Source organism: Octopus sinensis, linkage group LG4 (assembly GCF_006345805.1).
Source record: "Octopus sinensis linkage group LG4, ASM634580v1, whole genome shotgun sequence".
NCBI lineage: Eukaryota > Metazoa > Mollusca > Cephalopoda > Octopoda > Octopodidae > Octopus > Octopus sinensis.
This window is the reverse complement of record NC_043000.1, coordinates 154,258,857-154,286,534: the sequence shown is the minus strand read 5'-3', so window position 1 is coordinate 154,286,534 and position 27,678 is coordinate 154,258,857. Positions and strand designations below refer to the sequence as shown.

The 27,678-nt window shown below is 35.5% G+C and overlaps 1 protein-coding gene across 5 annotated transcripts in view; it reads left to right on the top strand.

Annotated features, from left to right (window-relative positions):
- Nucleotides 1-27,678, top strand: part of LOC115210280 (fermitin family homolog 2) — a 131,905-nt gene that overhangs the window by 89,855 nt on the left and 14,372 nt on the right. For all 5 annotated transcript variants that reach the window (XM_029778778.2, XM_036502593.1, XM_036502594.1 and 2 more), the window contains 4 exons: nucleotides 11,793-11,992; nucleotides 13,521-13,747; nucleotides 17,090-17,192; nucleotides 24,760-24,867. In XM_029778778.2, the coding sequence (XP_029634638.1) occupies nucleotides 11,793-11,992; nucleotides 13,521-13,747; nucleotides 17,090-17,192; nucleotides 24,760-24,867 (638 nt within the window). The remainder of the gene's footprint in view (nucleotides 1-11,792; nucleotides 11,993-13,520; nucleotides 13,748-17,089; nucleotides 17,193-24,759; nucleotides 24,868-27,678) is intronic.

Below are 27,678 nucleotides of genomic sequence, written 5' to 3'. Positions count from 1 at the left end.
TTATTTTATTCCCCCTTCTCATTGTAACATGAGAAAGATCAGTTTTAAAGCATAGTTCTGTTTTAAAATCAGTTCTGAAAGAACAGCCACTTATGTTTTCATTACATTAAACTAAAAAACAGCTGCAAAAATTAAACAAAATTTATTATTTTCACTTGAACTAAATTACAATGGAATTTATTGCAATTTGAAGCACTAGTTGTGAGTATAGAAAACTTCAGTGTTAAGAGTTAGCACAACAAAATAAGTACTAATAAATAAAACTTCCTAACAGTTAAGTGATTGCAATGTTCTTTATAAAACTCCTTTACAACTTTGGTCAATTGTCTTTCCCTCCTAAATCTTTCTGATGGTTCTGTTCCCATGGGGAAAGACATTTTCACTTACGTTGGCCATCATTTAAAAAATTTTAACTGTCAAGGTTTTTAACTACTCTAAAGTTACCAAAGTCTCTGGCCCTGCATATTTTCTGTTACTCTGAGTCAATGCATCACTCTATTGGCACTTACCCCAACTAAGCTTTTCAACTTTTTCCTTTTCATTTAGCAACATTCAGTATGTAAGATTTACTTGTCTACTTGAGCCCACTCTGATGTCTCTAGTTATTCTGCCTCAGTACTTCATGCCATCTAAAACTTCACATTCTGTATCCCAAAAAGCTTTACACTTGTACAAACACAATCAACACACAAAACAGTGAAGCTATTGAAATTGAACACTTTGTTGTTTGATGTGCACACCCATGGCTGCAAACATTTGCAATGTTTTACGGCTAGTATAACCCTTTACTCATGCATAATATTAGAGAAAAATGAATATTTTATTTGATCCAATCACAAAGCACACTGAAATTAACTGTGACTTTCTTTACTTTTATGGGTCCAAATACTTGGGTAAGCTGCTAATCTTTAATTGTCAAGGAACTGAAAGTCACATGCCAAGTGATTGTTTTCTCTTCTGTCTCACAACCACCTGTTTTACTGCTGATAACTAAGAGTATACAGAGGTTACAGATGACATCTCGTTCTCAGATAGCAATTTAATTAAAAAGGAAGACATTACAGTTGCAATACTAGCTAGTAGACATTAAGTACTTCTAGAAATGGTGGCATTAAAGGACTTATGTTTAGAGTGTCTTTTGAAAATGCTCAGACATACTCTTACTCTTTTACTTGTTTCAGTCATTTGACTGCAGCCATGCTGGAGCACTGCCTTTAATCAAGCAACTCGACCCCGGGTCTTATTCTTTTGTAAGCCCAGTACTTATTCTATCGGTCTCCTTTGCCGAACCGCTAAGTAACGGGGACATAAACACACCAGCATCGGTTGTCAAGCAATGCTAGGGATACAAACACACCCACGCACATATATATATATATATATATATACACACACACACATACATGCATATATACGACGGGCTTCTTTCAGTTTCCGTCTATCAAATCCACTCACAAGGCTTTGGTCGGCCCGAGGCTATAGTAGAAGACACTTGCCCTAGGTGCCACACAGTGGGACTGAACCCAGAACCATGTGGTTGGTAAACAAGCTACTTACCACACAGCCACTCCTGTGCCTGTTGACAATTGCCAAACATTATAACCATTTTACTATTAATTTTAGAATTTTCATTTTATTGGTCAAATTAATTATAATCTGATCTAAGATATCACTATTATTACAGCTTTTTGACTATAAGGCTGAACTCTGACTCATTCTCAATATGAACTGTAAAAAGGGAATTTGTTTGAATCAAACCAGTTTTTGTTAAACAAATTAACCCTGGTCTGCTATTTTCATTACACTATTATTTGATTAGTGTTTTAGATGATGTCATATTTTGATTGTGAATGTGCTAAATGAAGATGGCATACCCAGAATCTTCATAAATACGTGATTAGAATTTTTCAGAGATTTCAGACAAGAAATTTTGAAACTTATAGATTTTTCTGTTTAAGTACTAGGGAATTACTTGACATATTTTGAAGTGGGGGCAAATCGCATCATCAGAACAATGTAATAGAAATATGAATTTCTGACATGGGTACAAGGTAGGAAGGTCTAGTTCAGTGCTTCTCAACCATTTTTTACTTATGGACCCCCTTGATTCTTGTTTCCCTTGGATGCATTCTCATAACCATTTTACATTTTTTAAAAATCCTATTATTTTTATAATTAAATATAATTAGGAATCATACAAGGAAAATTAAAATATTTTGTGTATTGTTGGAGTATAACCAATTTATTCTACGTAAATTTTAACGACAAAATCTTGTATGGATCCCATTTGAGAGAACCACTGGTCTAGTTAATTCAGGTGGATGCATTGTTTGGACAGGTGCTTTTATTTTATCAACTCAAGAAAGAAATGATTAATGGTGCTGGAGAGAGGTGAGGTGAGGAGTTCAATCCTCTCCACTTACCCAGATGTTTCAAGCACCCTAGCATAGAGTAGTTTGTCAAGTTGTTCACTTATTTTATCTGGTGATTTAGATTGTAGTTATCTTGCATTCAAGCTAGACGTTCCGAATATCCCTCTAGTGTTTCACTTCGTTTGAGTGTGCTTAGTGATTGCATTCTCATTTGTAAAAAACGTACATGCTGGTATGTCTGCAAGTTTTTTGCAAATACACATGTATTATGCATATATTTGACAATTGATTGTATCCGTCTCTTTACTACAAAATATACACTCATCATAACTGATTTTGTTTGCTCTGTTCACATTTGTGTATTTTTGTATCTATCAATTACTCTTTACTCTTTTACTTGTTTCAGTCATTTGACTGCGGCCATGCTGGAGCACCGCCTTTAGTCGAGCAAATCGACCCTGGGACTTATTCTTTATAAGCCCAGTACTTATTCTATCGGTCTCTTTTGCCGAACCGCTAAGTGACGGGGACGTAAACACACCAGCATCGGTTGTCAAGCAATGCTAGGGGGACAAACAGAGACACACACACATACGACAGGCTTCTATCAATTTCTGTCTACCAAATCCACTCACAAGGCTTTCGTCGGCCCGAGGCTATAGCAGAAGACTGAACCCGGAACCATGTGGTTGGTTAGCAAGCTACTTGCCACACAGCCACTCCTGCGCCTATGTTTATATAATGTTCTTATGTTTGATATAAATGTGGAATCACAACTCTTATTTTTTAAAATACTTTTTCTGGATTTGACATCTGTCAGATGGTTAATAAAATAGATTTTATAAAATAATTGGTATGAAATTACTGAAGGACATAAATATCAAATCTTGAATATTGTGTAATGTGTATGTCGCTTTGGATTCTACTTTTCTTTTAGTTTCTTCAGCCCACACTGTGGTCTGAATTATAAAATTTTGGTTCATTTTCTGTTTTTTAAATAGAACCAATAAAAATATACGAATGTATTTTCTTCTACTGCCACACCATTGCTACAGTCTTTTGCATTGGATGTATTTCTGTCAAGCTGATAATAATTATGAATTGCAGCTTTTAAAATATGATTGGTATATTATAAAGTGGGTTTTAATAGCTCTTCTGCACTCTGCCTATCTCTCTTTCCCCCTCTAAGGGTTACACATCCTTATAGATAGTGAACTCTCTAAAAACAAACTTTCTCTTGTGACATTATATATATTTTCCTCGTATTAATTATTGACTCATCTTTAACAATATAATGTTTCTCCTCAATATTTTGAAATTATGTTCCTGTTTGTTTGTGCCACAAACCTAAACTGCATGGTCTATTTGTAGTAGAAGTGCTGGTAATGAATGTATCTAGCACCCTTCTCTCTCTGTTCAGTAACAGGTCAAGGACTCTGACCTTGTTCAGTTGCCCTCTCATTTAAAGAGATAATATGGTATGTGTTGGTATGCAGTAAATATGGCCTTGTGACCATGTGTGGAATAGTCAGTGCTGGAATGCCAACCAGCAGCATCACCATCACTACCACCACCACCACCACCACCACCACCAGACTAGATAGCTGAAAAAAATCACTATTATCAGCATGTAACAGAGTGGAGGGCTGCTATAATGCTGTATAGAGTGTAGCTTGTTTTACTACTCTCATCTTCAACAGATGAATTGAATAGGTTTAATCTTGACATCTGTAAGACTTCACTGGTTTTTATGTATTTTAGTTATTTCCAATAATACATTCCACTTTAGTATCAATATTTAACTGTGCCATTTATTTCAGGTTTCTGATTTAGGCACAGGGCCAGCTAATTCGAAGGAAGTTGATACCTGAAATCCCAGTACTTGACTAATACCTTATTTTACCGATTCTGAAAGGATGAAAAGCAAAAATTGACCTAATAATAAAAATAATTATGTATTAGATAGCATAATGCCAAAATTTATTAGATGGCTCAGAGCCAAATGCTGTGGCAAAGAAGGAAATGTTTTTCACTTTACCCTATGAAAATGCTATAAACTGAGTTCCATTTAATATCAGGATGATTACTACATCCAGGAAGGAAAGAACTGAAGAATATTTGCTTACCGTTTCCTTTTTTGTTTTCCCATAATAATAATATTAAAGATATTTTCACTTAATAGGATTAATTAGATATTCTTTTGATGGAACTACTTGGAGTCTGGAATTATGATTTTTAGCATTTGTTAAATATGAGTGGAAATGAACTATATTCCACTCATGAGTAATGAAAAAAAAACCCCCATCATGCCACCAAATGTAGATCTATTAATAGATTGTCTGAACCATTGAGTAAATGTATTTCTTCAGCTATATTCCATCAAGTGAGCAAAATGAAATTTCAGCTCTGTAGGTCTTAAGTGTGATTTACTATGCTGCTTCTGTACCAGTTGGTATAAATTAAAATCCCTAGATATGATTTAAATACTACGGGTTTTTTTGGGGGGGGTTTTTTTTTGTGTTTTTTTTTTTGTGTTTTTATTTTTTTAAAGCTTGTAACATCGCATTAATAGTCTAAATTAAAACCTGCACTTATTAAATAAAGACGACTAATTCTGCCAGTAATTGGAGGGTCTGTATTTCTTTCTGCTGAATGTGAAAATACCTAGTTCTCTCTTTCTTTCCTCTTTCTCTCTTCTCATATACTGCTTCCTTTTTTTTTTTGTTTTTTTTTGTATGTAAATTTTTTTTTTTCATCTTGACTCCATGGGTTTTCTCACTGTTTAATTTTCCAGTGTTTCTCTAATCCCTTCCCCACTCATCTATCATTAAACTGATTTATATATACACCGACGACCTTTTAGAAAATGTCAAGCAATCATTCTATCAGTGTGTCTAATATTTATTTTACTCCCACCTTTCCCTTCATCAATCATCTCTCCTGCTTACCAGTGCCCTTATCTCAAACATTCCCTTACCACACAATCACCCATTACTGTATATCTTTTCTCAGCCTCTGCATGAGGAATCATGTCACTAATGAGCTATTTTCATGTTAATCTGTTATGTAACTGTTGGACAGAGCAACCTTTTACCTTCTTTACTTCTTCTATTAGCTGACAACAGCATAGTTGTATGCAACAAGTCACACATTACAGAGTTTTAAGTTTATTCTTTACATATGTGAAATGTTAAAAATTCTTCAGTTACGTCATCATAGCTCTGCACAGTTTCATCTTGGATGAAGATGGCTGGTGCCAAGCTATTTTTATTCATTTTATTTTAACCCTTTCGTTACTGTATTTCTGTTGAGATGCTCTGTGTTTCTTTCAATTACTTTAAATTACTCTTTTACATGTTTCAGTCATTTGACTGCGGCCATGCTGGAGCACCGCCTTTAGTCGAGCAAATCGACCCCGGGACTTATTCTTTTGTAAGCCCAGTACTTATTCTATCGGTCTCTTTTGCCGAACCGCTAAGTAACGGGGATGTAAACACACCAGCATTGGTTGTCAAGCAATGCTCGGGGGACAAACACACAAACACGCATATATATATATATATACATATATACGACAGGCTTCTTTCAGTTTCCGTCTACCAAATCCACTCACAAGGCTTTGGTCGGCCCGAGGCTATAATAGAAGACACTTGCCCAAGGTGCCACACAGTGGGACTGAACCCAGAACCATATGGTTGGTAAACAAGCTACTTACCACACAGCCATTCCTGCGCCTATGTGAAATGTTAAAAATTCTTCAGTTACGTCATCATTGCTCTGCAGTTTCATCTTGGATGAAGATGGCTGGTGCCAAGCTATTTTTATTCATTTCATTTTAACCCTTTCATTACTGTATTTCTGTTGAGATGCTCTGTGTTTCTTTCAATTACTTTAAATATAACAAAGAATTTAATAAAATAACTTGGTTATCATTCAGCTAATGTTAGTCACATAAATTACAACTAAGGTTTGGTGGAAGATTTTGATTCAAAACTTATGAAAACAAGACATTTGTACTCAGAGCCAGAGCCGGTTTCAGCCGGGTTGGTAACAAATTGGTTTGGTTTGGAAAAAAGTGCTTTGCCCATGGTTTTTGCAGGCCTTTTCAAATATCACTTCATCTCATTTGTTTGTAGTAGATATAGTATTAACTGGCTGTTTTTAGCCAATGATTTTTTTCTGCTTATAAAAAGCGTTACAGTTCAGGTGTGGTTACACTTTGTACTTTTGAGCATTAGTTGAGCATTCAGTTTTTCATTTTCATAGAAACTTTCTAGCATATAGAGAAAATGGATGTATTATAAACCAGGCAGAAAATATTAAGTGACTTTCGACTTTTGCTGATGTTTGAAGCAGACCATCAGTGAAATTTTTTGAAACTTTAATTACTCTTTGTAAAACTAAATTTTATAGTCTCTATAATTGTAGTGAGTTATTTTTCACTGTTTCAATGTCTCTACATATAATTATTAACTAAGATAGATGTTCACATTGGTTAATAGAAATGGATTTGATTGGTGACACTGCCAACCACATAACCTATCACAACCACTTCACTAATCACTCATCCAATTAAAAGCTACTCTGCCCTGCATATGTACAAATGTGGCTGTGTGGTACAAAGTTTGCTTCCTAACTACATGGTTCTGGGTTCAGTTCCACTGCATGGCACTTTGGGAAAGAACCTTCTACTATAGCCTGGAGCCGACCAAAGTCTTGTTAGTGAATTTGATAGACAGAAACTGAAATAAGGCTATTTATTTGTGTGTGCATGCGCACTTATGCTTGGTAACTTAGCAGTTCAACAAAATAGGTCAATAGAAATACCAGGCTAAAAAAAAAAAAAAAAGCCTGGCTGCACTAAAACATGAAAGAATGAGAGAAACACCTTGATATTCTAAACAACTACTCCATTTCATTAACTTTGCTTTCCTCTCCCTGGGGTCAATAAATAAAGTACCTGTTATATACTGGAGATAATGTAATTGACTAAACTCCAGCCCCACACCAAATTTCAAGCCTCGTACCCTAATTAGAAACAATTATTTCAGACTCTTTGCACTTGATGAACATCAATTGCATGAAACACTTAGGTATAGGGAAATAACCAGACTCTACCTGCACGATTAAATTATTCATTTCATTTTGTTAACAGTAGTGCTGTTTATATGTTATGATGATGATGATGAGAAATGATAAGGGGATGCCAGTGCAACTTAGGCAGAACAAGTATTTTTGTTTGAAGGCATTGGTTTTACTGGTTGCTTGCTGCTGATGAAGTGCAAGCTTGCTGAAATCATGTGATCTAGCAGTTCTACTAATACTAGCTAGATTATTCTTGTCTGCTTCCAATATTTCTGTGTTTCTTAACACTAGACATCTCTGAGAGTATCTCTCAAGGTGAATATATTGGTAATATAGGGTGTTCTACAATACAACCATGTTAAGCAAGATATAAAGATTAAAGGTTGCTAACAATAAAATTAATAATAATAGTTTTAATAAATGGGTTGCTTTTCAGTTTTTGTCTTCCAAATTTTTCCAAAAAAGGCAATGTTCAACATAAAGCTGTCCTACCAAATATTTGCCTATTATGTTACAAGTCTGTGTGATTGTACAGTGAACTTGAGTGAGCTTCTCATAAATGTAAGAAAGCTTTCACAATTAATCTTCAGTACTACTGCAAAACGTGCAAAAATTGTCAGTGTTGTCTGGCTGGTAAAATAAAAGGGTAGTCTCACCCCTAGTCTAATTAGTTCACTCAGCAGTCTAGTGTTGTATCCTTAACTAAGACATCTAACACTCCCTTGCTGTTAAATAGGTAACAGTTAGGTTTAGCAAACTGCTGAAAGCTAAGCATTATATGGGTTTTAAGAAATTTAACTTTTTTTGTGCTACTGAGATCAAGGCTTACTATTAACCCTTTTGTTACCATATTTATTTTGAGATGCTCTGTGTTTCTTTCAATTAATTTTAAATATAACAAAGAATTTAATAAAATAACTTGGTTACCATTAAGCTGGTGTTAGGAACATAAATTGTGACTAAAGTTTGGAAGATTTTCATTCAAAACTTGTGGAAACAAGACATTTGTATTACAAAGGCAGTTTCAGCCAGGTTGGTATCGAAAGGGTTAACAAGTGAAACCCTGCATTCTTCATTAAACTGAAATAGCAATGATTTTAATAGCTTGTGGTTATTATGTTTAGTGGCTTCATTATCAGATAAGTAATACAAAACACCTTGTAATCATTTCCCTGACATAATTTTAAGCTCTTTGCTTAAGACATTTCTACATGATCTACAACTGTACCTATTCTATACAAATCAACTGAGATGTGTGTGTATACATAGACAATAATTTATGCACAAAATTAACCCTTTAGTGTTCTGATTATTCTATCAAACATAATGCTTATTGATTCCCATTGATTTGAATTAATCATGCATTATCTCATATCTTCAAGATCTTGATGGTGTAATTACCTAATGTAGGGGTAGGTGTGAGAGCCTGGATCTGGTCAGTTTGAACATAAAACAGATTAAATATTTTGGCTGGATATGGCCAGTTTAAATACTAAAGGGTTAACCCTTAGGCATAAATCATATATATATATATGCATCTTTATAAAAATGTATTGACAAAGCGACACAGCCTACACTCTGCATATGGTTGTCAACATGCAAGCTTGTTATGACAATTCACAGGTTCTTTAGATGTGTGTCTGTCTCTGTAAATGCTGTTGTCAAATCTAGAAGTATTAGAACTGTCACAACTCTGTATATGTTATCACTGCAGAGTACATAATTAAAGGTCACATGGAAGAGCAATTTCTCTTCTGATACATTTTTGTCTCTGACCTTTATTTAAATTTAAGCCATTTCTATCTCCCTTGCTTCTTCCAACCCTGTTCTTTTCTATGGTGGCAGTTATAATCAGTTCTCTGAAGATAAAAAAGTAATTTCTGAAATTTTTTTGTTTTAAAATAAAAAGAGAAAAGTTAGCCAATTTCAGAATGCTTGTTTGAAATTTGCTATCAGAAATGTTACAATATATTCAAATGTAAATGCATGTTTAACCCTTTAGCGTTCAGATTATTCAATCAAACATAATGCCTATTGATTCCCATTGATTTGAATTAATCATGCATTATCTCATATCTTTAAGATCTTGATGGTGTAATTACTTAATGTAGAATAACATTGTAGGGTAGGTGTGAGAGCCTGGATCTGGTCAGTTTGAACATATAACAGATGAACTATTTTGGCCGGATATGGCTGGTTTAAATACTAAAGGGTTAATACAATTAACTCTTGCTGACTCAGTCTACTTAGCTGTAAATATACATGAATATTATATAATTGAGCAAATGTTTCTTTTTGCACATTTTGACTATGTGATGGCAATGGTAAGCCACCCAAGTACTTGATCTAAGAACAGTTTTTAATTATTTGACTTCTTCTGACTATTGTTTCTGATTATATGTTACATATTTCCACCCTACTTTAAAACAACATCATGTAGCACAATGAGATTTTTAATGGTAGCTTGAGCATGTACAAGACCAACTTTTATGCAGATTGCAGAGAGATTTATTGTACCGTTTTAAATTCAACTATGTTAATAATGATATAAAAATTATATTGAACATTGGGAAATTTTATAAGTGTAATTATTTTTGATAGCATCACTTTGCAAGTCTTAGTTATAGTTAAATGTGGCGTTGTACTTGTTTTATATTGTTTTTCTTGTATGTATATATTTATTTTTTTTTGTCATCAGCAAACTCTATTTGTCATTCATTTATTGTGTTTAGATATCGTGTAAGTTGTTTGAATGTCAAAAGAAAAAGAATTTTCATTCATATGTTGGACTTTGGAAGAATTCAAATTCAGTATAGAATATACTGCTACTGTTGTGGCATTAGGAAGGGCATCCAGCCGTAGAAACACTGCCAGATCTGACTGGGCCTGATGAAGCCTTCCGGCTTCACAGACCCCAGTTGAACCGTCCAACCCATGCTAGCATGGAAAACGGACACTAAACGATGATGATGATGATGTTTCCTTTAAATTTTTGAAATATTTATTCTAGGTTTTAAATGTCTGCTTACATATCCTAACTCATAGTAGTAATTTCATTACGTGGCTCTAAAACCAATTTGAATAGCCACCATAGATAAGCTTCTATTCAGTTACTATTACATATTGGTTTTGTCTTTCCCTGATAAATCAATCTCTTTTCAGGTCTTAGATTCAGACTGTGCAAAACTAGTCCTGATTCAATTTTATTCTGTAAAGAATGGAGAAGATTGTAATTTGAGATTCTTTAAACTGTTTATAGAGAACCAAATAAACCATCTCAGTTGTTAACAGAAGTTTCTTCCACACCAATTATGCCTTTCAGTGATGAGATTAGTTGGTATAATTTGTATATTCTAAGTTATTTGTATTCTGTTCTGAGAGTGGTTATTTTAGTTTATCTAATGACAGTGAGATATTTTCTTGTGAATCCATATTTTAAATTATTTGGATTGTAGCTATGGAGCTAAGGCTATAAATTTTCTGAAGCCATTAGAATAGCAAGGCAGTAAAATTTATTTAGTTGTCTCATAGGCTTGCTTAATTATCACCATTTTAATGTCCTCTTCTCCATGCTGGCATTTGTCAGTCAAAACTTAGTTTTTCATCATCTGGATGCCCTTCATGTACCTAACTCCCATTTGTTTTCAAGTAAGCTATTTTCCCTAATCCTTTAAATGGTGAACACCTTTATAGCCAGACATATTTTCACTAGACACTAGCATCTTTATAACCAGTTTCAAGATACTGGTAAAATATGCACACATTTGTGTCTGCTTGTAAACATACACAAAGGTTTCTTAATTTCCATCTACCAATTTCCATTCTTCAGGGAACTGGTTAACTTGAAGCAAGTGTGGAAGAGACCTGCTCATGGCACCAATCTGTGGGGACAAATCTGAAATCTCATCGTTGTGAAGCAAACTTAACTCCTTAGCATTTAAACTGGTCGTATCCAGCCCAAATATTTTGCTAAAACTGGCCAGATCTGGCATGTCACACCTACCCTACAATGTCATTCTAAGAATTAACAATCACATCAAAATCTTACAGCTACAAGATAATGCGTGATTAATTCAAAATAATATGAATAAAATAACATTTGACAGTAATATGAACATTAAAGGGTTAATAACATGGATATGCAGCTAAATTTCCATCTTGTCTTGCATGTGATAACCTTATAACATAGTGTATCAGGTTAGAACTCTGTTATCTCATATTTGTCTAATTAGAGATTAAGCAAACATAGGTATGAATTTGAGAGCATTCAAGAAGTCTTAAATGAGTACCCAGTAATTATATTTTATATAAACTCTTCAATTTTTTCTTTCTCAGGAATCCGCCATCCTGAAGAACTTTCGCTGATGAGGAAATTAGAAAAAGATGATCTGAAGAAAAACACACTTATCCCTGTTCAACATAAACGTCATCGACAAAAGCAACCAATGAGTCCGTATGTTGATTCTCCAAACAGCCACAATAACTCCTCAAATAGTCTTGATTTTTACAGCCCTCACTCAAACCGCTCACCACAGGTATGTTGTGTTCAGACAATTGTCTTGTTTTCTTTTTGTTCTGTGAAACAAAAGAATGTACAAGCTAAGCAAATCAAGCATGAATGAAGAATGTTGAATCCTTTCCAAATAATCTTGAACAACGATACACCTGTTTTACTGATTTTAGCCATTTCACTATGGTCATCTATATTGAGTAGCACCTGTCAAGGGTATAATCACTAATATTGACCCACAATTTGTCAAATCGCAATGTCAACCTGAATAGCATTTGAATTCAAGAAATAAATGTTTTGTCTGATACTCTACCAATTCTGCCATCCATTCCTCTCTGCTTATTGTGTTGTAACTATAGATCAGTGGTTTTCAACCAGGGTTCCATGGAACCTTAGGGTTCCGCCAGTACAGTCCAGGGGTTCCGCAAGAAGTTACAAAACTGCTAAAATCGGCAGTAATTTTTAATTCTCCTGTGCAGATATGTGTGCATAAGACTATTAAATTATTGCACAGGGGTTCCTTGAGCCAGTGGAATGTTTCCTTGGGGTTCCGCTCCAGCAAAAAGTTTGAAAAGCACTGCTATAGATGGACTGCAGGATGAAGTGATGCAGGTTTGTTAGCTTCATCATAGCTCTATTGAATCCACATCCCAAATATCTAACTCTTAAATAGTGCAGCCTATCTAGCTGTAAATAGTTTACTGTTAAAGTCAGTCGGAAGATTGTATAAATATTTTGTTAGTTTGCTGGGCAATTCAAATTTGGCACTGTTAATTGTGGTTATAGATTAGAAAAAGATTGGCTTCTTAAGGCTGAACCATTCTATATTCATTTCCAAAGATAGTCTTTACTGCTGATGACAGCAGTACAGGGTGTTTGTTAGCATTTTTGAAGAAATAAGATTAATTTAGTTTAGTATTGAAGATAGATGACTGATTTAATTGTTTCTGAAATACAGAGAATAGAAATTTTGGTGAACATCAACTGAAAATGCATTATCAAATTCCATTAGCTTGGATATGTTTTATAGACTTTTCTATAGCCTCTAGTAACTATCCACATTGCTGGAATGTGAGTTATATTTGAAACAAATGGTAACTTGTTTGGAGTATCTGTTGCTATATGCTTGTATTTGAGCATTTGTCTCCCAACATTATTTATGAATGACTACTTATTTGTGCAAACATTGCATATAAAAAAATGTGAATGTTTTCAAAGTATCCTAATTGGGACAAACCTGAGATCAGGTTTCATGGTATTACGCAGGCAAGATTAATCTCTTCATAGACATAACATCCTTTGCTGGTAACATCCTTAGATTAGATATCTCTGTCTCTGTCTGACAGCTAGATCAACTGAGGTATATATATAATTGTGCTGCCCAGATACGAGACACTTTCATTGCGACTTAGTACTCCATACTTTATCCTCTTCCACTCCTGCCATTATATAAAACTCTGTGTGTGTGTGACTAGATACTGGTACAATGTGAATAAATATAAACTTCTTATGTTTTCCAATGACTTAATTTCATCACTTATGTCTCGTTTCAGAGCACGTTACATCACAGTCCTGGTAGCGTACATAGTTTATCATCCAACTCTCCTCAAAACACATTTAATGCCAACAACAGCTATTTTGCAGGATCAATGCACAGCCTGCACTTAGATGGAGGCTATGAGCAAATATTGCTCAATGGTCCTCATAAACCTACCAAGGAAGCTTTCAATCTGCTGTTGCGTCCAAAGACCTTTTCAGAAAAGGCCAGAATGAATAAAGGGTAAGGATATTCTCTTTCTCTTTTCTCTTTTACTTGTTTCAGTCATTTTACTGCGGCCATGCTGGAGCACCGCCTTTTTAGTCAAGCAAATCGACCCCCAGGACTTATTCTTTGTAAGCCTAGTACTTATCCTATCAGTCTCTTTTGCCGAACCGCTAAGTAACGGGGATGTAAACACACCAGCATCTGTTGTCAAGCGATGTTGGGGAGACAAACACAGACACACAAACACACACACACACACACACACATATATATATATATATATATATATATATATATACATACATACACACAACGGGCTTCTTTCAGTTTCCGTCTACCAAATCCACTCACAAGGCTTTGGTCGGCCCGAGGCTATAGCAGAAGACACTTACCCAAGGTGCCACGCAGTGGGACTGAACCCGGAACTGTGTGGTTGGTAAGCAAGCTACTTACCACACAGCCACTCCTGCACCTATATAGTAGCAATGTTTAAACTTTATTTATTTAATGAACCTTTGCGAATTGTGTATTATATATTGTCTGGTTTTGTAGCAGTCTTGTTAGATCTTCATATCTTGCACATGCTCCTAGTTTCACTCCTTTTCGCATTACATACATTTAAAAATAACCTGTATGGTGCGTCTGTTGCTACAAGTGTTTAGATAGTGTCTTGCATATATTCCCATCAGCACGTATATTATCTTTTCCTGTGTATGCACTTATGCAATACATTCAGTTTTACTCTTGCCAAATTTCCCCATATGTGTGCACAAAGCTACACAAACACAACCACATTCAAATACTTATTTATATATGCACATTCCACACATCTATACATGGCTTTTGCAGTTTGCGTAGTTGCATAATCATTGAACCATTTTATTTAGTTCTATATATGCACAAACTTCTTAGCCATGTGGCCAAGCACATATCTGCATACACACACACACACACACACACACACACACACGGGTGTTGATGTATGTATACGTGCACACACACACACATACACACACACACACACACACACATACATATAGGCGCAGGAGTGGCTGTGTGGTAAGTAGCTTGCTAACCAACCACATGGTTCTGGGTTCAGTCCCAGTGCGTGCCATCTTGGGTAAGTGTCTTCTACTATAGCCTCGAGCCAACCAATGCCTTGTGATTGGATTTGGTAGACGGAAACTGAAAGAAGCCTGTCGTATATATATATATATATATATATGTGTGTGTGTGTTTGTCCCCCTAGCATTGCTTGACAACCAATGCTGGTGTGTTTATGTCCCTGTTACTTAGCGGTTTGGCAAAAGAGACCGATATAATAAGTACTGGGCTTCCAAAAGAATAAGTCCCGGGATCGAGTTGCTCGATTAAAGGCGGTGCTCCAGCATGGCCACAGTCAAATGACTGAAACAAGTAAAAGTAAAAAAGTATATATATATGCTTATATCTATGAATTTTATTTTCTGCAGTGCTGGTACAGCCTTCTGGCTTGTCAGTCCTCAGTCAAACTGCCCAGCCCATGCCAGCATGGAAAGCGGACATTAAATAATGATGATGATGATAATTGAAAATGCAACATTTTTTTTTTTTCTTTAACTCTTGCATTTCTAACAGCTATAGATCTATTTTTCTCGTATGTTATGATAGTGGAAGAATAATATTCTGCTTATCAGAGAAGCACTGCATTTTACTCTCTGCTATTAAATTCAACAGATGACCTTTTGTGTTATTTTTTAAACCCATCTAACAGGAGTACAATACTTTCATTTTCTCTGTTTGAATACAGCTATTACCATTGATTAAATGCCATTAGGATAATGGTATATGAATGAAGAAAATGCCTAATATCTCCCCTTCCTTGTATATATCTAGATATATATCATTTGATTTTCACTGTTAATTACCTTCGTTTTCTTGTAGGATTTTCTTTTCTTTTTATATTATATGCTCCCTGTGGCATTTAACCAAACTAGTGAGATTACGCTGCACTACTTAACATATTCTTTTGCGTAAATATTTCTTTAGCCAGCAGCATTGCTAATTGCCTCTTGTTCAGTGCTAACTTTGGATTAAAAGTTTCACACTGGAACCATTGACTATATATATACATATATATTATATATATATATATATATATATATATATATTTTATAGGTAAAGGTATACATTCACAATGTGAATGTTTCGCAACAGTGAATATTAAGACTTCTGGCAAAAATGTTCTCTGTGACATATTTGCTTACAAAACATGAAGTGGCCCCATGGGGCACATAAGATATTCCATGAACTTGAATGCTTTGAAAGTACATATATATTATTACACACACGAAACGAGTAAAAATAAGTGAACTTGTTCCAAACAAATTAGTGGATGTGTAAAATTATTACTGTAATGCATGCAACATATGGTCGTTGGTGCCACACAGTTAATAGAATCAAGGCTGAAACGTTGGTTTGCAAAAAGTAACTGTGTGAGAGTTAGACTGATATTACCACCTAATATTTTATTTCAGGTCTTGCCTCTGCCCTTAAAAACTTTCAGAATTGAGTCTAACAATGTTAATGCTGGATGTCCTTCCTAACACTCTGTAAAGTGGTTGGCATTAGGAAGGGCATCCAACTGTAGAGTCTGGTGTAGCTTGCCAGCTGTTGTCATGTCGTCCGACCCATCCCAACATGGACAATAAATGAGGATTTTATATATATTTCTTTATTGCCCACAAAGGGCTAAACACAGAGGGGACAAACAAAGACAGACAAAGGGATTAAGTCGATTACATCGACCCCCATGCGAAACTGGCACTTTATTTATCAACCCCGAAAGGATGAAAGGCAAAGTCAACCTCGGCGGAATTTGAACTCAGAACGTAACAACATCCGAAATACCGCTAAGCATTTCGCCCAGCGCGCTAACGTGTCTGCCAGCTCACCATCATCAGGATTTTATATATATATTTATTTATTTATTTATATATATATATATATCTATCAACCATACTATTGGATGTTGTTATACACTGCTAGGTTTCAATGCTCTTCCTTGCATTGTTCTAGTTCTTCAAATGATGCATCCTGTTGGCCAGCTGGGTGGGTCAACATTTGCCCTGAACAAGATACCCATCTGTCACAGAGTTTATTCATTTACAGCTGAGTGGCCTGGAGTATCATGAAATTGAAGTATTTTGCTCAAGAACAACACACCACCAGTCTGGGAATTGAAACCACAACCTTGTGATAGTGAATGCAACACCATAACCATTAAGCCATATATCTTCACTATTTTACATGTAGAAAATATTATTTGATGTTTGTACTAAAAAAAATCTCATGGAATTTTATTTTTTTCCCCCACAGATGGCTTGATTCTTCAATTTCATTAATGGAACAAGGTATCCGTGAAAGACATCTACTGTTACTTAGGTTTAAGTTTTTCACATTCTATGACCTCAGTCCAAAGGTTAGTATTGATAATTTTTTGTGTACTTTCTTTTAATATCATTTGCTTAATTACTTTATGAAAGCATATTTCAATAGAACCCTCTTTTTCTTTTTTTAAAATTAGGGAAGGAGTAGTGCCTATAACCTTTACTGTCTCTTCCAGACTGTGGGGTTTGGATGTAGCTAATGTCCGACATAGACTGGACCATAAAAATAGTAACTAAATATTCCTCAAATCACACTATCTTAAAAACAGGAAGAACACTTTTAGATAATGTAGGTTTTGAATACACTGTATAAATGATCTTGGGCCTGATTTGTAAGGGCTAAAAATCAACTCCACATTTTCTATCTTAATTTCTTACTCTTCAAATCAAATTTTAAGAGAAACATAGGGAAAGAGTAATCTAATTCTGAATAAACTAATTACTGGTACTTTATCCCTTTTTTTTTTTTTTTTTTTTCTATATCAATGCCTAGGCAAATTAAACTGTCAGGATCTGAACTAGAAAGTTCAGTGTTCCATTATTTTAGTTGTAGTGATGTCTTTCAATTGAAGCAATTTTTCCTTTTAGAAATAGTGTCTCATTTTTGCAGTTTCTCTATTCTTTTAATTTTATTTTAATTTTGTTCTCTAGTAACTCTTAAGTAGGTTTTCATTACTTTGTAATTGCAAACAGTGGTGATATTTTCCCCCCAGTGTGAAGGTTGGATTTTTATGAATCTATTTCAATGTTTTGTCTAATGTTTGAATTGCTTGCGATAAAATCGTTTTATAATAGGTTTATACTGACCTCAAGCCATGGCTCTTATCTTTTACATAATATCTTTGAAATATAATATGTAGCTTGTGTATGATCCATGCTCTTTGAGACTTTGGAGAACAATTTTAGCATGTGGTGCCTGATATAAAAATTCTGTGGCCAGCACACCAGACAGATGTCAGTTTTGACATGAATATTTAACAGGGTTGGATGGTTCTTCTATGCAAAGAAGTGCTTAGCGATTGTTGTTAAACCCCAGGCCGTTCGTGATTGAAGAAACCAATGAACAAAGCTTTATTTTCCCAAATACATGTTTCTGCAACTTTTTGGTGGGTAGAGGTGGGGCAGAAGAACCATCACTGTTGCATATAGACATGCTTTAGGTTAGATGTGAATCATCATCATCATCATCATTTAGCGTCCGCTTTCCATGCTAGCATGGGTTGGACGGTTCAACTGGGGTCTGGGAAGCCAGAAGGCTGCACCAGGCCCAGTCTGATCTGGCAGTGTTTCTACGGCTGGATGCCCTTCCTAACGCCAACCACTCCGTTAGTGTAGTGGATGTTTTTTACGTGCCACCCGCACAGGTGCCAGACGGGGCTGGCAAACGGCCACGGATGGATGGTGCTTTTTACGTGCCACCGGCTTTAGAAATTATTTCCTATTTCGCCAAATGTAATGTTCATTCACATTGTTTGGAGTTAATCCTGAGTTTATAGCTTTGAGATTTCAATGATACGATTGTTTATTTTTAGAATGATCTAGCCAGTTTGACCGAAAAATAGAATATTTAGGCTGGATATGGCTGGTTAAAGGTTTGAAGATGTATTCCTTGGAACTGTTGTTGACTAGTTCTAGGTCATCCTTGGCCAAGCAGCCTCCCCCCTTTTTTTTTCCGGGCATAATTGATTCTAGGATTGTGTGATTTGAGGGAGATTTGGTTATTTCTAGCTTGAGTGATGATATACAGGTTCCCTCATTGGTTTTAAATGTAAGTGGGGTCTGAGAAAGAAGTATTTCAAGAACAAATACCAGGTAGTATCTAGGGCAGATGACATGTTATCATTTTATGTCTTTTTTTCTATACTGGCATGGGTTTGGGTTTCCCAGTGTCTCGTCAGCCACTGTGGAGTTATTTTGCTGTCTGCTGCAGTCCTTCATTACTTGATGCACTTCACTGAGAACAACAGTGGAGCTTGTTGTCCATCTTATCTAATGACTGCATTTCATCTTGCTATTTTACCTATTTCTTTACTACCCACAAGGGGCTAAACACAGAGAGGACAAACAAGGACAGACAAACGGATTAAGTTGATTATATCGACTGCAGTGCGTAACTGGTACTTATTTAATCAATCCTGAAAGGATGAAAGGCAAAGTCGACCTCGGTGGAATTTGAACTCAGAACATAGCGGCTGGCGAAATACCGCTAAGCATTTCGCCCGTCGTGCTAACATTTTGCCACCTCGCCACCTATTTTACCATTCAGTTTTTTATGGCTGGATTAAAAATTGCTTCTTCCATTTCTACCCTCTTTGAGGGATAGCCTGTAAGTTGGCTTGTGTAGTTCAAATCTCTTTCACATGTTCCAGATTTTGTCACGGTTTGATTGGCTGGAGGCTTTCCCTATCACAGCATGGTCTAGCTGTATTAGTCATAACAAAACTGGTGACAAAAGTTAATTTGCAAATTTTAATCCATGAAAATATATTAAGTTAAGAATGATGTCATCATGACCAAAGTAACCTCATCTGTCCTTTATTTCTTATTTTTTATCTCCTGGATGTATTTTACACAGCTAATAGGCTAAAACTGTTCTTTAGAGAAGGAAATAATCCCTTCATCTCTTCATAGGGATATACAGAAATCAGGACCACCCAAACCATAAAGACACTACATGAACTTTTTTTTTTTTTGTATCATCCAACACAATTGTTTTAAAAGAACCATAGAACCACAACCCATAGGAGAGAACACTAGTAAAAACTTCTCATGGAATATTTGTGTTGAAGGTTAGGTAGCATTGGATTTCTGTGGTTGACATGATAGTGGTGGGTAGTTAATTAATTTTTTGGCGCAAAAAGCCAGGCCATGTAGGGTGGTGTTCATGTAAAGAGTTCAGGCCATTTGAGGTCAAGGGAGACTTTGAACCGAGCGGTCGTCGGCATCTTCACCATCTCGTCTGGCAGCTTATTCCACGGATCCGCAACCCGGACGGAGAAAGCCCCTCTCCTTCAATTGAGATGAAATCGTCGCAGATAGAGCTTTTCGGAATGACCCCGCTGCCAACGCTCTGGAGCAGGAGTGAAGAACAGCTCTTTTGAGAGGTTACATAGTTGACTATGTATTGCCATAAAGTTTTCATAAACTATTCTACCCTAAATTCATTTTTGTTTATATTATAATAATAATTTAAAATTTTGGCTCAAGGCCAGCAATTTCCAGGGAGGGGTAAGTTGATTACATCGACTCCCCCCCCCCACCCCAGTGTTCAATTGGTACTTATTTTATTGACCCTGAAAGGATGAAACGCAAAGTCGACCTTAGTGGAATTTGAACTCAGAATGTAAAGCTGGATGAAATGCTGCCAAGCATTTTTCTTGGTATGTTACCAATTCAGCCAGCTCACTGCCTTATAATAATAATAATAATAATAATAATAATAATTAATAATAATATTAATATTATAATAATAATAACCTAAAGAGAAAATAACAATGGCTAGCCATTGCATGAATGATCCCCTTAACTCAGCCATTACATGCTTGTTTGTGCCATTTCTCTATAGAATTCTTCTTGCAATGAAATGTCATACAGTTTCCTCCTTGTCATCACAAGTTGTTTTCCACTTGTAGTTGATAGTATAGGATGTAGTGTGGTGCTTAAACACTAACAGAACTTTGGCTGGCTGGAAGTGGGGATAGGGGAGTGATTTTTCTATTGAAGTCATGTACTTCCTCCAATCCTTTTCTAGTTCTTCGTGTCAATTACCATTCCTTGTATCTACAATACTGACCACCACTACTATGACTGTCAGTTATATATGTATACATGTGTATAATGTATAAAATGTATATAGTGTGTGTTTCTGTATACACGTGTGTGTGTATAATATATATATATATAAGTATATAGTGTGTTTCTGTATACATGTGTATGTATGTATATGTGTGTATATATATATAATGTATATAGTATGTGTTTTGTATACATGGTATAGTGTGTATAATATATTTTATAAATGTATATAGTATGTTTTCTGTATACATGTATGTATGTATGTATATGTGTATAATATATATATAATGTATATAGTATGTGTTTCTGTATACATGTGTATATGTGTGTATAATATATATATAATGTATATAGTATGTGTTTCTGTATACATGTGTATATGTGTGTACAATATATATATATAATGTATATAGTATGTGTTTCTGTATACATGTATGTATGTATGTATATGTGTATAATATATATATAATGTATATAGTATGTGTTTCTGTATACATGTGTATATGTGTGTATAATATATATATAATGTGTATATAGTATGTGTTTGTATACATGTGTATATGTGTGTACAATATATATATATATTAATATATTATGTGTTTCTGTATACATGTATGTATGTATGTATATGTTAATAATATAGATATAATGATATAGTATGTGTTTCTGTATACATGTGTATATGTGTGTACCATCTATATATAAAATGTATATAGTGTGTTTCTGTATACATGTATGTATGTATATAGGTATTATTATATATTATATATATATATATATATATATATATATAATATGTTATATGTATTGTTGTCGTTTACATGGGCAGCTACTACAATATTGATGATAGCATCCGCCTTCTTCCTCTCTCTCTCTCCCCCACTCCATCATCCTCTATGGCTGGCTGTGAGAGCAGCAGGGTGGTGGTGGTGATGCTGGTGGGATACAAGAGTATAGGCTATTGATTCTGCTGGCTATTGATGTGCTTATAAACATGCTGCAAACAATGTGTGTGTGGGTCTGTGTGTGTGTATGCCCTGGGCCTATGTTTCTGTGTGTTTGTTTGGATGATGGTCAGTATTTGTATGTATGGGTCTGCTTTTAATGGGGGGGGGGGTGGAGTGATCAGTATTTATAGCTGTCTGCATGTCTGTCTGTTAGTATAGTTTGTGTCTATAGTTGTAGATAGTCTACACGTTTGTGTGTGTGTGTGTGTGTCAGTGGAGCAACTATAGTTTGACTGTTCAATACACACATATCATGTTTAATATTCATGATAAATATTTTTTATTACAATGTCTTGTTAACAGCTTTTGTGTGCATGATGGAAGTTATTGTTTGATTTTGTTACACGTTGCTACATACACCACACACACACACACACACACACCCACTCTTTCTCTCTCTCTCTCTATCTTTCCCTTCTCTCTCTATCTTTCCCTTCTCTCTCTCTCCTTTCCTTCTCATCCTCTTCTCGTCCTCTCTTTCTTTCTTTTCCTTTCTTTTCTCTCTCTTCTTTCTTCTTTTCTTCTCTCTCTCTTCTCCTTCTCTCTCTCTCTTTCTCTTCTCCTTCTCTCTCTCTCTTTCTCCTTCTCTCTCTCTCTCCCTCCTCTCTTTTCTCCTTCTCTCTTCCTCTCTTTCTTTCTTCCTTCTTTCTTTCTTTCTTTCTCCTTTCCCTCTTCTTCTCTCTTTCTTTCTTCTCTCTATCTTTCTTTCCTCTCTCCTTTCTTTCCTCTCCTCTCTCTCTCTCTTTCTCCTCTCTCTATCTTTCTCTCTCTAATCTCTTTCTCTATCTCTCTACCTCTCTCTCTCTCTCTCTCTCTTTCTCCTTCTCTCTCTCTCTTTCTCCTTCTCTCTCTCTCTTTCTCCTTCTCTCTCTCTCTTTCTCCTTCTCTCTCTCTCTTTCTCTTCTCTCTCTCTCTCTTTCTCCTTCTCTCTCTCTTTCTCCTTCTCTCTCTCTCTTTCTCCTTCTCTCTCTCTCTCTCTTTCTCCTTCTCTCTCTCTCTTTCTCTCTCTCTCTATCTTTCTCTATCTCTCTTTCTCTATCTCTCTCTTTCTCTCTCTCTCTCTCTCTCCCTCTTTCTCTTTCTCTCTCTGTTCTCGTGTACAAACACTTTTATTCCTGCATGCAAACCTACATACATGGACTTACATATGTGTGTATGTCACTCAAGCTCTCTATGCATAACACATTCACTGACATAATTTGCATACAGCAAAATAAATATTTCTCCTTCCCCCTTTTTCTCTCTCTCTTTCAGACACACACACACACACACACACACACACACACACACACACACACACACACACACACACACACACCACACACACACACACACACACACACACACACACCAGTCTGTTGCTATACTAGTGAGTGAGAAGAGTATTGAATAAATATATATTGCACACGTTTTATAGCAGCTAATCTATAGTCAAAAGAACCATCATGAAACAGCTGAGAGAAATGTAAATTTCAGATACCGATTACTTGATTGCTGTGCACATGCATGGGTGTTTGGTGTTTGTGGTTTGCTTTTGCCTCTGACCCCTCCCTCGGCCCTAATCTCTCATCTTTTCACACTCTTTTGTAGTCTTTCTCAAGTTGGTAGAGTTACTCTTTTACTTGTTTCAGTCATTTGACTGCGGCCATGCTGGAGCACCGCCTTTAGTCGAGCAACTCGACCCCGGGACTTGTTCTTTTTTTTTGTAAGCCCAGTACTTATTCTATCGGTCTCTTTTGCCGAACCGCTAAGTGACGGGGGACGTAAACACACCAGCATCGGTTGTCAAGCAATGCTAGGGGGACAAACACAGACACATACACACATATATATATATATATATATATATATATATATATATATATATACGACGGGCTTCTGTCAGTTTCCACCTACCAAATCCACTCACAAGGCATTGGTCGGCCCAGGGCTATAGCAGAAGACACTTGCCCAAGGTGCCACGCAGTGGGACTGAACCCGGAACCTTGTGGTTGGTTAGCAAGCTACTTACCACACAGTCACTCCTGCGCCTAGAGTTTTGGACAAAATGCCTTGTATTTATTTTGGCATCGTGTCTTTTAAGTTTGAACCCCACCAAGGCCAGCTTATCCTTTCATCCTTCAAGGGTTGTTATCAACTTGGTCTGTGGCTTGGCAGAAATGTCAGAATGTTGGCTCTGTCTTGGAGTATTTGTTCCTATTCTTTGCATTCTGAGTATTAAAAAAATTCTACTTCAGCATACTTAGTTAGTTGGTTAATTTTTTGGCTCAAAAGCAAAAAGCAAGGCCATGTAGGGGGATATGGAGTTATGTACAGGATGGTGTTCATGTAAAGAGTTCAGGCCACTTGAGGTCAAGGGAGACTTTGAACAAAGCGGTTGTCGGCATCGGGTGGTACTTAGTCTGCCATGTAGTGTAACACTTCCACTTGGTTCTTTAGTTACTTTAGCATATTCTGCTCTCTTGCAAGCTCTCAGGTCAGACCTCCAGTTTAGGAAGCTTCAAAATGAGTCTTGAGCATTGCCCTGGCTATCTTGACCAAAAGAGTTTAAAAAAAAAAAACCAATTGTTTACTCACTGTTTTAAAACTTTGCTTTCAAATTACAACTTCAGAATTTCAAAACTTTTCTTGAACAAACTTCAAAGTTAAGGAAATGAAAGACTATAAGAAATGTAGCTGGCAATTATATATCTTTTTTAAAACCTGTACCTGTAAATAAATACATTGTTGACTTGTACAATGGAAAGCAAATAACAATGTAATTTTTCTTATTTTATTTCCCTTTTTTTTTTTAAAGTATGACAGTGTCCGAATAAACCAAATCTACGAGCAAGCTAAATGGGCTTTGATATCGGAAGAAATAGACTGTACTGAAGAAGAGATGGTAATGTTTGCTGGCTTACAGGTGAGAACAGCTTTCTTTTGGAATAATCATTCAATGCCCTATTCTCTCTCTCTTTCTCATGTAGCTTTTCTTTCCTTTTCCATTTTGATCTGTTTGCACGGGTCCTCTTGATTCTGCGAGTCCGCAAATAATTTATATAGGTTGGTTTCATAGCACTTAGTTACAAAATCATAACTTCAGCTTCTGTACAAAAGGAAACTATTTTTTACTATTTCATTACTTTTTTTGCTCAATATAAGTAAAATGGACAAGTAAAAGTAATAAATGGACAATACCAGTGTTGGTTTTGTGTTCATTTCCATTGCAATGCAGCGAACTCCCTTGTCATATACAACAGGTAAGGTTTCAGCAATTTCTTACTGAACAGCTTGCACAGGTATCTTCATTATGGTGATCAAATGTTTGTACTGCATATTAACTTGCTGACTCCATCAAATTGACATTTCTTATAACCCACCTGCACAGAAAATGTTGATTTGATTTGTATCCCACATCAGGTGTTGAAGTGATTGCAAGGAAACACAATGCACTACCTGGTCCAGGAAATGAAACTATGATCTTGATACCATGATGTAACACCCTAAAAACTAGGCCATATACCCTCATTCAAAGCAGTACTATTTATTATAGAACGACAGTCTATTTAGCTATCAATAAAAGAAATATTAGTTTGTGGCAACTAATTATACTCTTCAGTACTTTGAAAATGCCTCAAAACTATATTAGTAGCTGTTTTCAGCCATCATGCTAACATATTCAGTGGAACCCAAGTTGTTTAGCTTCAGGTCAGCTCTGGTTGAGTAATGACTATTCCATATTTTTGTATATCTACAAATAACTTGTTAAATGTGCTTCATTTTAAGATTGTAGAGTGGGATATAAAAGATATTTGGCTACTATTTCCAGCATGTGAGATGACTGTAGAGTCTCCTTCATCACATTGCAGGTGAACATTGATTCATTGAAATTTCTTGGAATAAATTTTCATTGTACTTTTTCCACTAATACGTATACCATATGTAGTGATTGTTATAAATTGCTAACTTGTTAGGAGGAAGCAGTGGATCTTTTGTTACTTCTTAATGCTGATATTAAGCTAATCACAAGCTTTACAATCCTCTGTAAATCCAGACTTCATTATAATTACAGGAAATTCTTTGTTTAAAATTATAAATACTAGAATGGCACTCATTCTTTAGATGTAATCAGTTTTAGTCAACTTTTGAACACTTTCCATAAACCCTTTCATTACCAAACCGGCTCTGGCTCTGTGTACAAATGTCTTGTTTTCATAAGTTTTGAATTAAAATCTTCCACCAAACCTTAGTCACAATTTATGTTCCTAACACTAGCTGAATGAAAACTAAGTTATTTTACTAAATTCTTTGTTATATATAAAGTAATTGAAAGAAACACAGAGCATCTCAGAATATATACAGTAACGAAGGGGTTAACAAATTTTATTACAAAAAAAAAAAAAAAAAGAAATCAATTTTTCGGATTGTTCTGAAGAGAAAGAAGTTTTCAAAATTTTAATATATTAAATTGCTTTCTCTATATTTCACACTACCACAAAACCATTAATGTAAAAGACAAACCCATAATTCTATGTACTACTTTGTTGACTGGAGACAAACATTATTCATACTTTGAATATTACCTTATATTGGTGGAGTCTTGCTGTAAAATTTTTTTCCCGTAATTATACTTTCTTCCATAAGGCCATCACATCACTGACAAGCCTGTTCCAGGTGGTGTCATAGACCTGGAAGAATTTTGGCATGGGTGTAACCTGTCGTGTTTAGAGGAGACCTATAAATTCTCTACTTTCTGTACGGAAAATGTTCCACTGAAGTTTATATTGTAGAATGTGTGGCAATAGTACTTTGTATTGTAGAGATTTAAGATTTGACTAGACTTTGAAAGTGAAGACTCCTCCATTTGTTCCACAGTTAATGTGTTAATATATTCATGTGGATGAAAATCCTTGCAAGATTGGAGAAACAGATGGTGGTGGTGGTGGTGGTGGGGTCAAAATAAGGTTGTTTTCTATATAATTTTTTGAATTTATATAAAAAGATTACTGCTTGTTTATTTGAAAGAAACTATTGATGTTTTATGCAATTGAGGGTATTTTGTATTAAGCTTCCATCATTTTTCAAAGTTCAAACTTCTCCAAACTTGAAGTAAATACCAGTAACATCTTGTGAACCAATTCAATTGATATCTCTTCCTATAAATTTGCATCCTTTTTTTGAAATACTCTTTTCTTTCTACTTTAAACCAATGTTAGACTATAGTATAAACCTAAGTATTAACAGTTATACCACCCTTGAGTTTAAGAGTAATCTGTTCACATATTCATTGTGCTAACTCCACAGGAAGTGAACTTACCATCTGCTTTCAGTTTCTGGTTGCAATTGATTGTCTTTTATAACGACCTTATCATTTTCTTACCTTATAAATAAATAACTAACTCCTTAAGGCATTATGACTAATTGATAAAATCTAGTTCACTCATATCGGGTCATAGTTAAAATTATCTAAACCTCAAAACACTTAAAATATATTGAAAACTTGTTAATTGAAATGTAACCCTTTTAAAAAAAAAATTTTTTTTTAAATATGAGTGGCTGTGTGGTAAATAGCTTCCTTACCAACCACACGGTTCCGGGTTCAGTCCCACTGCGTGGCACCTTGGGCAAGTGTCTTCTACTTTAGCCTCGGGCCGACCAATTCCTTGTGAGTGGATTTGGTAGACGGAAACTGAAAGAAGCCCGTCGTATATGTATGTGTTTGTTCCCCTAGCAT